This window comes from Saccostrea echinata, unplaced genomic scaffold (assembly GCF_033153115.1).
Source record: "Saccostrea echinata isolate AGI-Se365-2 ecotype Australia unplaced genomic scaffold, CSIRO_AGI_Sech_v1 ptg000054l, whole genome shotgun sequence".
Lineage (NCBI taxonomy): Eukaryota > Metazoa > Mollusca > Bivalvia > Ostreida > Ostreidae > Saccostrea > Saccostrea echinata.
Window position 1 is genome coordinate 47571934 of NW_026889803.1, and position 15005 is coordinate 47586938.

The following is a 15005-nucleotide window of genomic DNA, read 5'->3' on the forward strand; positions in this document are numbered from 1 at the left end:
GAAATTTTCTAAAAGACGACATTATAGATAGTGGATTAAAACACTGGATAATTTTTACCCAAACCTTATCTATTTCATACTTTTATTTCGAAATAAACTCGAAACCCCGATTTTTTGATCGTGCGCCGTAGGACCATACCCTGTGCACATTTAAACATAATAAAATCTTTATTTTTGTCTATATTTTATCCCAAAATAATAATACTTAAATATGATACTAGCAGAAAAACATTTGCTGAAATTAAGATTTCAGCTTAGTGCGTGTCCATGATTTTACCGGACAACCCTCGTAATATCGAAACAAAAGTCTTTAAAAATACACAAATACTTTCAAACATGGCACCACTCTCAAATTCATTTTCAGTTTTCAAAATAGTCACTGCTTGACAGATAATATTAGATGAAGTTTTCGTTCAACGAAGAATAAGTATAATATGAAAATGTACAAGGTCTCCGCAGAGGCTGAAAATGATGCAATGCATGACAACAAAGGTTTATGACCCTGTCACATCAGGCCCGTAAGAAGCAACTTCAGTTTGGGAGGGGGGGGGGGCACATCCATACATTTTTAGTTGACAGTTGAGGGGGCACTACCAGAAATTTCCTGACAAGCGAAAAAGGGTCATCAACTACCAAAAATTCCTTGACAAGCAAATAAAAAAAAGGTCATAAGACGTTTTTATTGAGGGGGCAAATGCATATAGTATCTTTATTTACTATAGTAATCTATATATCGGCAAAATTATTTGGGGGCACGCCCCTCCCGTGCCCCCTGGTTCCTACGACCATGCACATGATTACTGGTATCCAAAACCAATCAGATAACGCATTGTATAGAATAATCATAATGAGGTATATGTAGTAAAAATGTATGTGTGCGTGTTTTAGTCTCTCTTCTTTTCAAGACCCTATTAAATATTCTTCAAAACAATAATTGGCGACAAACTGTGCAAATGTTCGCAGTACATATTGTTGTCAAGGACAACATTGCCGATGCGTGACTGTACATTTTGTCGTCCATTCTGCAGAATCGAGGAAAAATGGCTCCTTTCGGCACATATTGTGGCCGGTGACAATACGTACCGATGAATGACAATATGTGCAGTGGGGATAGGTACATACTGTCCCCGGTGAAAGGTGTACAGGATGACAACATGTACCGTCACAAAAGTTCTATTAAACTACATATGCTTTGCAAATGTAAAAGTTAGAGATATACTATAGAACAATATGCTCAAACAACGTTATAGGATCAGTGATGCAGATAAGCCCTATCTATCTTAAATATTTAAGCAATTATCTGATTATTCAAAATATTCACTCAAAATTTCATATTCTTTTTGCAACATCTTCAGAATGTCATCAAGCCTCTTTGCTTCCTTGCATAGTTTTCCCTTTTCCAATCCAGATATCTCCCAGAGATTCGAAAATAGAGATACAAGATCCAACATGATTCCGAAGTTGGAAAACGTGCTCAGGACCTTTATCGAAAGTCAACTCCTCCGGAGATATCTTTGAGTGTAGTCGGGATAAGATCATCCATCAATGAACCAAGCCCCAAGATCCTAGCGACCTCATCTGAACTTCCGGTTTCAGTAAACACATCTACAGCATGGGAGTGCTTAATCAAATTTCATATTTCTGTGACAACGGATATAGCTTCTCCGACACGTTTAATTTCCTGAAATGCCAAAGACACTTCCAAATCCCTGTTGTCTTTTATTATGGCTTCTAAACTTTCACCCTCCTCTCTCAGTACTCTTATTAAATCTTTCATTTTTGCAGACGTTCTATTATGGTTCTCAAGGCAAAAGTTTGCATCACTGAATTTCTTTTTAACGATTCCGAGTTTGATACATCCATAGATAAGTCCTGCAGCTCCGGATGTTACCCCTGTAGCGATGCCAGCTTCGGTAAATCCGAGGGACACGCCTAGTGTTAACGGAGCAGTGACTATACCAACTAGTGTCAGTCCTCCGCCAAGAATCCCGATACTCGAGCATCCTATGGAAACCAGAGAATAAAGTTTGGCTTGCTCTTGGACAATTTCTTTGATGTTTGTTAGATTTGCAATAACCCGTTTCCTTTCAGGAGACCAAACTTCTGTGAAATACTGCTTTGCTTCTGGAAAAGTTTTTAATTTTTCCATTAGTATTGTATGTACTTCACCTTAAAAAAAATGCATTGTGAATGCAGGCTAATCAGGGAAATTAGTAATGTAAATATAAAAGAAACACCACTGTTGTTTTCCAAATATACAATACTTTTAAACTACTTGCTTTTTCATATGTCAGTGAATCATCACAGGAGAATATCTTGGCATTGCCGTGGTAATTTTGTAAGTCAAAAATGTGTGTCTTTTTCTGTAAAGAATAAGACGGTTGACACGTCTTTCATTTCCAGTAGTTCACTGGTAAAACATTCTCACCTTTCTTCTCTCAGGTGCTTCGTATCGTCATCAGAACATGAGAAACAATTCCAATACAACAATATTCCACAATCATAATATGCTCAAGGAAAGCTTGCAGCGATGTCAACACTGATTTTATACAACTTCTCCCAAATTGTGTTAATGGTATGATGCTTTCCCTTTCAGTTTGACGAGTTATCATAAACTATATAACGTATGTATAACAATGTCAATTGCTCTATATATGGTACTTATATTTTCCTTCGACATACTTCATTCATAAAAATGAAAGGACGTTGACATGGACTATATTATAGAACTTGTCAGTGAACTTTTATCAATTCCCAGTATCGATATTTGTTTTGTAGTATAGTTATCACTTGTAAATTGTGTGTTTCAAGATTAAATATCAAAATTTTCCCGATGAGTAGTAAATATTTTTCCGATGATGGTATCTTAAATATGTGACATGAAAATGGGGTTTACACTTAAGGTGGGACTACCCTCTGACAGTAGATATAATTCCTCCCCACCGCCCCCCCCCCAAAAAAAACCCTTAAGATGTTCGTAAGTTTGTCTCACCAATAAAAAAGTGTAGTCATTTCGAAGATTGGTGTTGTAGAGTGAGATTTCCCCTTTAATTAGTCAGACTTCCCCCGGAAACCATGCTCTAGGATGAGACTTCCCTCGGAAGTGTTGCTATAGAGCGAGACTTCCCCCAAGGAGATGAATGACTCTAGAGCAGGAGTACTCCCTAAAAAGTCACTCTAGAGCCTCACTTCCCCGGGGGAAAACATATTCTTGAGTCAGTCTTCTCCCCATAGTGGATCTTCCCTCTTCAATTAATGTTGTTATTTCTTGTAGTGATATCCGTAGAGATTGTTACAATGTAAAACTTTACAGCGGTACCTTAATTGATGCGGCCCCGCTTTCACTTCAAGTAAGAGATATAAATCTGGGTCTGTTCGTCTGCCATTTTGTCTGCGAGTTAAACTTTCATATGCATAAAATATAAATTAGTTAATATAAGAGTACAGTACTACTAAAAAATTAATAGACGAGTTGATATTCATATATACTGTAAAAAATATCTAATGTGTTACTGGTTTTTTTTTTTTTTTTTTTGTATAAATTACTTAAAAACACATTTTATATGCTCCATTTTTATCCAATGAATTGACAAATTTTGAATTCACCTGGGGGATTTTACTTGAGAGCTAGACTTCAACGGATAAACATGGCTGTAGGATGACATCCTCCAAGGGGAAAGTATCATTTCTCCCAGGGGGAAGTAAGGCTCTAGAGTGAACCTTCCCCTCTTGGGTAGTCTTACTCTTTATCGAGACTTCAGGGGGAGGGGTGGCTCTGAGGGAAAGTATGGCTCTAGAGTAAGACAACCCCCTTGGGGGGAAGCTCACTCTAGAGGGAGACATCCGTGGGAAGTCTCACTATGGGGCGGGAAATTTCGCTCTACAACACCGGCGCAAATATTGACTTCTGTTTTCTTATTTAACGTGATCGGAAGGTCGTGTGTTCGAATCACGGCCGCGACTAACCTTAGTCGATAAAAAATAGGTAGCAACTGTTCCTTTGCCAAGCGCTCGGCACTTTGAATTGAAAGTTGCGGGTCTTTCGGATGAGACCTTAAAAACCGAGGCCCCGTGTCACGGTAGGCGTTGGCACGATAAAGAACCCTCACTGCTCAATGGTCCTGAGTGCCGAGTAAAGGTCTAAATTTAAAGCCCTTCACGGGTATATGGTGACGTCCCTATATGAGTAAAAAATTCTCAACAGGGACGTAAAACAACATACAATCAATCAATCAACAATCTTATTTAACAATCATTTATAATATTTGACCTAAAAATATGCATCTTTTTTTAAATTGTTAAAAATAAGGACAAGTCTATCTTTTTATAAACAAAAAAAATGCAGAAGTTTGACACGCACCATTTGTAGTTTATATTAGTACATTACTCTTTCCTATGTACAACAAAAAACATTGTAAAGAAAACTCGTTGATGGATGCATGTTTTCAACAATCACAGAGGAGCACAGATAAGCTCGTCATTATGATTTCCAATATGATCTGCAAATGTGATTGACACTAAATAACAATTTATTATTTTCATTAATACATTGAATATCAACACAGATATAAACAAGGATTTTGGGAAAATGAAAAATAAGGCTGGTTTGATAGGAAAATTTCATATCAGATAAAATGTGTTTTAAATAGCAATTTTACATGTTCTCGTAGATTCTGAACAAGCTGTATGATTGTTTAATTATAATTATATTTGACTTTTGTTGTTGTAAACCTCTGTGTCCAGTAAGAGCTTCTAGTATCTTTGTTGGCACTATGCATCAGCTCATATATCCGAGAGAGGAACGAACGACAACTCTGCAAGGGAGATTGCTCTGTTTGGGTGGACTAACTAGTGCCAGGGACCTATATACTATAGTATATAGGTCCCTGCTAGTACCGACATTGTTTTAATTTTTTTTTACAGTTATTTACCAAAAACTTCTTTCATAAAACCGCATATCAAACTTACTAGTAATATAATACCTTCATTTACTTAATTCTGTTTGAATTCTTAAGCTTTTACTCACAGTCTAAAGATCTTAAATACACTCTCCTCAATTACAGATAGCTATAAATTGCAGATGGGTGAACAAAGCGTGCAGAATGCCTATAGCTTTAGATATTAAAAAAATTATATTCAATTTGTGAATTAAGTATTTTAAGTAAAGTTCTTATTATTGAATTCTATGAAATTATGATCAACAAAACTTTTCTGAGAAAAAAAGATCTCGGAAAAAATTCTTTTATTAAAAAAATAAAATGGTATTCGTTGGATTCGAACCCCTAACAATAAAATTCTAGAGTATCATATTGCTTTGAGACTAACACCCTAACCACTACGCTTACACAGCTCCTGATGGAAAGTGGCATTTAAATCATGTTTGTGATATGACCCTTGACTTAATGGACTTCAAGTATTTCTCGGAAAGATGCGAATGCTTTGTCATAAAAGGTATAGTGGGTCTTTGCTCCATATTTTTGTAAATCCAAAAATGCATACTTTTATGCAAACTTTTAGGATTAACTTTCAAAAAAATGGAGCAAAGACCCACTCATATCAAAAAGTTTTGTTAAAGTGTGAAAAAATGACCCTTTTTGTTTCTAAGGGAATTAGTCACATCTAACGATCTAATGTTATATAGGGAAAAAAATCAGTAGAGGTATAATAATATACTGTATAACCAGTTTTTGCCAACATTATCTCAAGACTCTGTGCGTATATCAGTAAATCTAGACGTTAGTGTCCTCTAAGAGTCAGAATACCGTGAGTGCGTGTGAATGCTGAGGATGTGTTATGTATTGTATCTCGTAATATGCTGAATTTTAGGAAGTTGTCCTGAATCAAAATTAAGGACGTTGTGAATAATGTGTCATTCATTTTTATGATTCATAAATTCCCATTACACTACATACCTTCAATTCAATGGGTACATGGACATGCATTAAAATCGAACCCAGTTTTAGTAGATGTATATACGAACATGTACAAGTTTGTGGGAATGTCATTTTAAAATTATTTTACAAGAATTCCAGAAAAGCTGATCAGTAGAGTTAATAACCTCGACTAAATTACATCATAATTAACAAATAACTAGCAAAAATAAAAATCATCTGACCGAGAAAAAAAATACCTGGGGTAGTATGTGGACATCTTGACGTTTTGTCCTCGGGGAATCGGTAAGTTTACTGTCACTGACATTCTTTCACCCGTGTCATTAACAGACATAGATAGCATACCATACTGTGACTCGCTAGGGGGTTCCGCTTCTAGATGTTTTTTTTAAAATACCACTAAATATGGTAATACAATTTTTCTCAGCAGGTAATGACATTAGGTTGGCACTGATATTCCCTACCTTGAAAATAAATGCTAATCTATTTATTTCCTAAAATTGTGAACTATTGTCTTGCTGGTTTCCTCATTCAAAATCTCTTGAAATTTAAAGTAGCTTAGACTAAATGTGATGGAAATTTGTTACTTTACATCCTAGTAAAATCTCTTAAGGGCAAGCTTAAAATACAAAGAATGGCATTTTTGTGTGTGGTATATACATTGTATTTCTAAATTATTAAAATGCACCTTTTCCTTACAAAAATTCTCATTTTAAAGTTCTTTTTACCCCCCCCCCCCCTTTACAACTGAAGGAAAACACGTAGGGTTTAAAATATATGGGATCAAAGTTTTATATGAGTGTAATAATTCATACATGTATGCAAATAATTATCATGTCTGAACACATCCTTGTTGTTCAACCAAAGAACCAGGATTGGGGAAAACAGTGTGCTCAAAACATACGACTTTTTCATCATAATTGCTTTTTCCTGAAATTCTCAAGAAAAAGAGCTAAAAAGGTTTAATTTTAATGGCATGGCTTAGGTCCTCCTAGTGAATTTATCATATTTTGTCAAATCTGAATTATTACAAAAAACGAATCCGAAGTTTTAAATAAGGGAAATATAAACCCTTTTCAATCTTCTAGCAAATTCATATTTTTTAACATTCGTGTGTAGTTTACATTTAAAATTAAAAACAATGAATCCTGGGGCTGGGTGAGGAAAACTAGTAGTCCTCATTTACATTAGAAATTAAAAAAAAAATGTCTTATCAAAAAAAAAATCTGTTCAAAATCGGCCTATGATAAAATAAATGTATAACTATAATTTTCAACGCGAAAGATTAACACAGAATACACGGTTAGTCAACATATGACAATGACAGCTTTTAAAAATGCAAGTTTTAATATCGCAATAAAATACATAAAATAAATAACCATTATTACATCACCTCACATTTAGTCTATTCATTTTACCAGAAAATTCACTTAACAACTTTTGAAGAAATTGATAAAAATTAGAGATTCTAAAATACCCAAAACAAACTCTTGTATAACAGTTGTAAAATTATTTAAACATCAGATACCAATGCATATAGCAGGATGCGTTTACAATTTAAGTAATAAAATGACAGATGATTATAATTATAATGAATAACAAGGATGCCTGATTTCATTTTGGAAATTTGATAAATAACAAACCAAATAAAGACTTTGTGAAGAAACTTCATCAAACAAACTTGTACCGCAGTAACAAAAAATTCAATACTTGCTAAACTATATACCCTCTCTCTCTCTATTAAAATTACAAATTCTAAAATTCAAAGATACACTTTTTTTCATTTGTTGCTATTCTTCTGCAAACTTTTAAGCAGCTCATTCATAATTCTGTTATCTTTGGTTTTTCACTCACACTTATTCTTCCTGAGTAAGGAGTTTCATTTTCAAGCATGCACCATTATTAAGGATGGTAAACAATTATTAAAACAAAGTCTTTCATTAAGGGCTCTTCAGTTCGATTAAATAGATGGTCCTAAAACACATTGCATAGATAGATAGTGATGGTAAATTGATTTAAGGGACCACTAATTACATTAAATGAGCTGAGATCTAAGAAACATTAACATATTAATTATAGGCAACAATTCACATCTAGTGTAACTGGTATATCTACACAAGAACTCCTGTTACTATGGGTATATCAACTCAGGTATTGCACATAAAATGCTGATGGACTAAAATGTTACATAACTATTTACAGTTCACAGTCTTAAAAGTGGTAACAACTGCTAAAATTTACTTTAAAATTCAAAAAAAGTCATTTTCTATTTATATATATATATATCTATACATGTAAAAGTTCTGATAAAAAACATTTGTAGCTATTCTTTAGAAAGCAAGCTTGTACATTCGGTGGATAAATACTTTTAAAAGAGTTCTATTGAGTTTTCCCAACAAAACAATGGATATGGGGTATATTTTTTTCCCTGTATATCAAAAAATCATGCACCAATATATGTTTGCAAGAAAAGCAATTACTATGTTATCATTTTGAATAAAATCAAAATATATATGAGTTATTTTACCTATGCTAGTCTTTAACTGTTGTTAACATTATCTTAATCATACTGATACAAGCTGTAACAACATACATTTCTATCATTTAAAACATTATCTAACAATTCTTTTTTTTTTACATTCCAACTAACAATGGAATGATTTTTATAATATACTACTATCTACATACAACACAACAGGCAACAAAAATTAATGTTTGTCTTTGACACAATTAAAATGTGCAGAAATATGACTATGGAAATCTTACTTTAACCAGTTTCAAACATTATTTTACCCAATTCACCTAAACTAAAACAAAAATTGGAAAAGGATATAAATATATGACAAAGTTTTCTTTAAAAACAGAGTTGTTAGGGACTATTTGGCAAAATGTTCAGTGCTTCATCTGCTTGTTGTTGAAGCTGCGTGCTGATGGGGTTTGGATTCTGTTTTTCTGGCTATATTTCTTGCCATTACAAACAGTATTCTTGTTGTGTCTATCTAAGCTGCCTTTGGAGAGGTTGCGAGTTTCCTTGTACTGTTTAGCACGCTGAGCAGATCTATAGGACTCGACTTGAGCAAGAATTCCACAGCGAGCTGCAACTGCATTAGGCCGCCTTGGGGGTTGGCGGACAACTTGTCCTTTACTGTTTCTTGGACGGAGGCCCCGTTTGGCCACAACATTGCTGAAATTATCATTGGAAGACTCAGAAAGATTGCTGTCCTCCCCTGAACTTCCTCTGGAACAGTGACTATTGTACACAGACATACTGGGATGTTCTATGAGAAGGTTCTCCATCTCTGACATAGGAACCTGTGATGAAGATCCGCCTGCAGTAAAACAAGGAGGTGGGGTTAAAATCCAACTTTCATGCATGCGCAGAAAGAACCTGGAGTTAGGCGTGGAGGCGCCAGACGAACTGGGCGTGCCATGGCCCACACCAGTGTCGCTGTCACTATTATAGGGGGAATGCCCATACACACGACCTATTGATGGTACAGTGACACACGTAGTCTTATCTGCAAGGAGAAATTCTACTTTGCAGTTTTACCAGGGTCTGTTTAATGAGGAATTTAAATCAAGCCAAAAATTCTTTTTTTTTTGTTTTCTTGACACAATGTCTTAAAGAAAAGATAAACTTTTTAACATGTAATTTACAATTTGCTCTCAAGATACCGAAAGTTAAAACAATGTTATTTTTACTGCGCACAAAAATCACTACTCATGTATTTTTCCCTCTGGTACTTTACAATCAACATATTGATAGTAAGATAATTTCATTTTTTTTTTCCTTTGAATTGAATTTCATAATTTTCTTATAATCTCATATGTTTGAAATGTTTAAAAACTATATTTATTTTCTTCAACCAGTTCTAAAAATTATAATATTGATATGTTGATTTTTTTTTTTTTTTTTTTTTTTTTAGTTGCTTCTGCATGTAAGCAAATTTACAACACCCAGCAAATATACAGACTTTACTTAATGCTAATCTATACCAAAAAACATGCTCTACAGCACCATAAAACTAATCTTTATACAGTGTACTTTGAAGGGTCAGCTAGTTTGCCAACTAAGTATGTGCAATTTACTGTATGTGTACTTATTTCATTGTATAAATTTATTTCTTTAAATTGATAAAGAGGCTTAATTGTTTGCACAATCATGAATGAGTAATATCAGTACTTCTATTTACTTAAAAAATTCATTATATACGATTCAAACTATTGAGAAGGGAGACATCACCGGTTATCAGATCTGAGTACAGTTGTCACCCATGAGGATGACAACCCTACTCAGACCTGATAATATGTGATTCTCCCTTCTAAACAGTTCATACATATTTTATTATCCTGAAGAATCTAGATTTAATCTTAAATAGAGTAAGAAAATATCTGTCCAACCTCTTGTGTTCTCTTTAACCCACCCATACCCACTGCTTTGATTCCATACTTTTGAAATCTGTGAACAGACAACTTTAACATCACCGTTAAAATCAATTGTTCACCAATCCTTCATATATATATATATATATATATATATATATATATATATATATATATATTTATATATATATATATATATATATATATATATATATATATATATATATATGAGCTATCTCGCTTACAACATTTTATTTTCATCTAAAGGGAGACAAGTTGTCACCCTGCACACTGGCTTGCACATTTTCATTGTAATCTGAAGGGAGAGCACACAATTGTGACCCTGCGCATGGGGGAGACATCATGAATTGTCTCCCTGCATGCGACATGCTCTAAACCAATCAGATTGACTGTATTATTCTGAAGGATAATAATCATTTTTATGTTGATATTTTCACAAAGTTGTTGGATCAAGAATTAAATAAAATAAGTACACATATCATTAAAGTACCACTGATAGGTGTGCTGATTAACAGATGATGGACACCTTAACAAATGGCATGCAAACATTGAGACCACAATAAATTATAAATATTTAAATTTATCTGATTCGTTTACAAAAAAAAATATTAAAATTTATGATAAATTTTGCAGATAAGTGTATTGTTTTCTTAATGATAATTGAACATGCAGTTAAAGATGAATGAGATGTTAAAGGGAATTAATCCTACTGTGGGATCTGTTGATTTGTGTGCATACCTTGTACATTGACAATTAGCCAGTCATCATCTTTGGCAGGTGATGTCTCCAGCTCCATCTCTTTTACAGATTCCTCCTCTGGCTGGGAGGATCCAAACAGATAGTTAGCCACACTGCTGAACATATTGGCACAAGGGAGTGGATCTAGCTGCTTCAGTTGTTAGTGGAGATGTGCTTGTGTATGTATATCTCAGCTGTTATTGGAGGATGAACTTGCTTGTATATCTCTGTTGTTAGTGAAGGATTACTCTCGTCTTGGTTTAAGCAGTAAATTTAAAATTCTGTGAATCCCTGTAAAATTTCAATGAAATAAAGTTTTGTAAATGAACGAGTAATATCCTTTAATATTATGCCATTTCTTTTGGATCAAGACAAATTAATTGGTTTCTTAATTACATCAATTATATGAAAACAAAGAAAAAACATGAAAATTGACCTAATTATCTGTCATTAAATTCCATAAAACTGATTAACATATATACCTGAGTGAATTTTATCAAGCAATTTTGTGATATTTGAGTTAAAGATCATATAACTACCTGGTTTAATTCCTATACTATTATACTCTGGGGTAAAAATTCAGTCAACCATGAACCATTAGGTAACATGCATGAAGTGTCCTGTGCAATTATGTAATACAGTCTAACTGATGAAATGATATCACCCACTTTACACGATGTGGTGTAAAGAACTATATGTTATAGAAGCTAAGAGGAAAAACTATTAGACCCTGAGACATAATTATAGGTATCTTCCTAAAAAATCTGTTTTTATAAGGTTCATATATTAAACCTTTACAGATTTGAATAAATATGCCAAAAATGAAGTAACAATACTTAATTGTAAACTTGTCAATTAGAGGTCTATTGTTATTTTCCACACAACAGGAGGAAAACAATACCTGTTTGAATTGTTAAGCATGAAAAAGTCCTGTGGTGCTCCCTTATCCTAATCAAATGACACACAGCATATGTTAACTTTTAAATACCCTGGTGGCCTCATAAGTTTATTTTTCAAGGTAAAACAGGGTATTGCGGGCAATGATGCAATGTGGAGAAATTGTTTACAAGGATCACATGATTGGTCATGCATTTAACACTTTGGTATTTCATAAATGTACAACTTTCCACTTCTTCTTATATTATTTTGTCATAGAGACATGAATTGAAGGAAACATTACTAAAAAAAAAAATCATTGATCAAAATTCAGTCATTTAAACAATCAATGAATGGTTTATGATATAAACTCAAATGAGTTAAGAATTCCTATCATTTTTAATCAAAAAATTAAACATCGATTTATTGGAGAAAAATATTCCAAAAAAATATTGTTATATTGCTATACATGGAATTTTCAAACATGCGTCTTTGGATGGTGATCTATGTCTATATGCAAAATCATGTATCTAAAAATACACAGAAACGCTGCATCAGCCATTTTATGCATCTAAAAATAGGTCAGGATTTTGAAGCTTGCAAGAGAATGTTTATTACACAGTTTTCCAATGATTTCTAACTGAGAATTTCACATCATGATGATAGGAACTTCTAACTAGAAATCAATTCTCAGAGAAATCAATATATTGATCAGAGCGTTGCTACATATAGCTGATTTTGATTAAAAAAAAAATCCCACCATCAAACAGCATTTCACTTAAGGCTACAAATTGCAATAAAAACTTCTAATTTCCAGGTCTACGCTTCGTATAAACGATATACAAGTCCTGCGTTTACAATGGAGCGAGTTTAATGTTGAACGATCAAGATTCAACAAGCACAACCAGATAAAAGGAGGATCCGCCCGAACCTGGACAAAGAACGCATCAACGATAGGCTTACATAAACAGGAAAAAGCATACAACATATGTTATCTAATAAATCTAGGAAGGATTACTTATTCTACTTATGTAATTGATTCACGAATATGCATGCTTGCTTCTCATTGCACCAATTTTATAACAGCGTATATACACAACAAACTGGCAGCCATTATGAAGGTCAAATCGATGCAGCTGTCAAACTTGAAGACTAAAATTTACAAGAATAATGGCGATAAATGTTGTTCATACTCACGTATTAACAGTCTTTAGATGTCTTTCAACAAAGCTGATCAAACTTAATTTCAAAATTCGATAATTTTCAGTGAATATTTCGTTGTATTATTCCTCTGTTTTCCTCTCTCAGCTGACGACTCTAAAATAATCGACGCAACAGTGTTTACGTTTGATGGCATATTCTGATTGGTCAATTTTCCAATTGTCACGTCCTTATAAGGTAAATTCATGAATATTAATAAGAATCGATGAACCCATTATAGCAACGGATCTGCGCGCGCAGTTTCTGTCATGCGTGAATGTTATGAATAGATCGTGATTGTAAACCTCGTTCCCTTTCTACAATCGTGATGTAAACAAAGCGTACAGAGCTTCTATCATTTTAGCACTGATAAATTCCCATTTAATCAGACCACATAAAATTAAAATTTTATAATCCCCGGCGAGCGCGAGGTCATTGCGGCTGAACTTGTTCGAAAAAAATCCTATAATTATAGTATATAAGCAAAGATATGCTACCAAGGACCTGCATGTATATAACGTTAATGTAAAGGTCCCTGATATTTCATAAAGATTTTAAAAAGTTATGCATTATCATGCGTGGATCTGGGGGGGGGGGGGGAGTCCCCCTGGAATTTGCTGAGTTATAAAAAGTATATGCTGAAGCAAATATAAAAAAAAAAAGGACTTTGGAACCAACCAACCAACCCCCCCACCCCCCAGAAAACGTGGACCCCACCATCACCACCACGAAATAGGTGTTTTTCACGTTTGGAAAATGGATTTTACCTTTTATTTATTTATTCATTTATTTATTTATTTATTTTTTTGGTCAAGAATTTTTTGACCCTCCCTGGAAAAGGAGACGAATTTCATTTCTTACTGGAATGTAATGTATTATGTAATATTCGAAAAGATTTTCTGTTAAAGAAATACTATGTACATCCAAATGTTATAAAATTTTTTAATTTATTGACAAATACTGATCCATCATTCTTAAGAAAATTGTGTATATTTATCACCAACATTTTTGACACTGTCTGTCTTCCTGTAATCTCTGCTCGTCCATAATTATTGTAAATATGTATATATATGTACCTCTTGTACCATTCATATGGTTTTTGAGAGAATAAATGAATGAATGAAACATTACACAACAAGTCAATGCGTCAAAACAAGACATGAATAATTGATTTAATGTTGGTTTCATTTTAATATATCGTTTAATTTTTTAAAAACTTTTTTTTACATGTAAATTGAATTTTTAATTCGTACTATTTTTTTTTTTAAAAATATTTTATATTTATATCTGATTATGATGTTTTAAATATATATTTTTTTCAAATTACGTGTTATTTTAATCACATTGGTAACATCACACCTTGTGACTTATAAATATTTCTTGATACCTGTAATTCAAAGAGAGAAGCATTTTTGCAATTAAAAAGAAGAACCGTGGAATTCTCTGAATCTGAAATTTTTCTCTTTAAATGTACAGCCGACTAAAATACGTTAATTTTCAGTGTTTTTAGATTGATATCATGGCCGTAGGAACCGGGAGGGGGGGGGGCACGGGGGGGGGCGTGCCCCCAATAATTTTGCCGATATTTAGAATACTATAGAAAACATACATAGCTTTTAGATGCTTGTCCCCCCTCAATAATAACGTCTGATGACCCCCCCTTTTTTTTTTTTTTTTTTTGCTTGTAAAGGAATTTTGGTAGTTGATAGTGCCCCTCCAACTGAAAATGTATGGTTGTGCCCCCTCAAAGTGAAATTGCTTCCTACGGGCCTGGATATAATAAATAAAATCAGAAATATTATGATTAATTCATGTTTTTCTTGTTCAGTTATAGATTCCAAGGAAATTCCGAAAGCGTAGCATTTGGAATCTGAGACAAAACAAACAATGGATATA

The 15005-nt window shown here is 33.5% G+C and overlaps 2 protein-coding genes across 2 annotated transcripts; both read right to left on the bottom strand.

The window, feature by feature from the left end:
- Positions 1 to 1633: 1633 nt before the first annotated feature.
- LOC133204967 (uncharacterized) lies at positions 1634 to 2149 on the bottom strand. The gene has a single exon (XM_061340706.1). The coding sequence runs from the start codon at positions 2147 to 2149 to the stop codon at positions 1634 to 1636; it is 516 nt and encodes a 171-aa protein (XP_061196690.1).
- Positions 2150 to 7219: 5070 nt separating this feature from the next.
- On the bottom strand, positions 7220 to 13247 carry LOC133205180 (tumor protein p53-inducible nuclear protein 1-like). Its single transcript, XM_061340938.1, has 3 exons — positions 13107 to 13247; positions 11034 to 11324; positions 7220 to 9409 (listed from the first exon to the last, which is right to left on the bottom strand). Exons 2-3 carry the CDS (start codon positions 11155 to 11157, stop codon positions 8784 to 8786), a joined length of 750 nt encoding a protein of 249 aa, XP_061196922.1. The 5' UTR covers positions 11158 to 11324; positions 13107 to 13247; the 3' UTR covers positions 7220 to 8783.
- Between the last annotated feature and the right edge of the window lie 1758 nt (positions 13248 to 15005).

Bases quoted from the DNA above. Each gene is read 5' to 3' on its own strand.
- LOC133205180 (XM_061340938.1), bottom strand. From the start codon at position 11,157: ATGTTCAGCAGTGTGGCTAACTATCTGTTTGGATCCTCCCAGCCAGAG. The intron at 9,410-11,033 runs GTATGCACACAA...TTCTCCTTGCAG, and splicing joins GCTAATTGTCAATGTACAAG to ATAAGACTACGTGTGTCACT.
- LOC133204967 (XM_061340706.1), bottom strand. From the start codon at position 2,149: ATGGAAAAATTAAAAACTTTTCCAGAAGCAAAGCAGTATTTCACAGAA.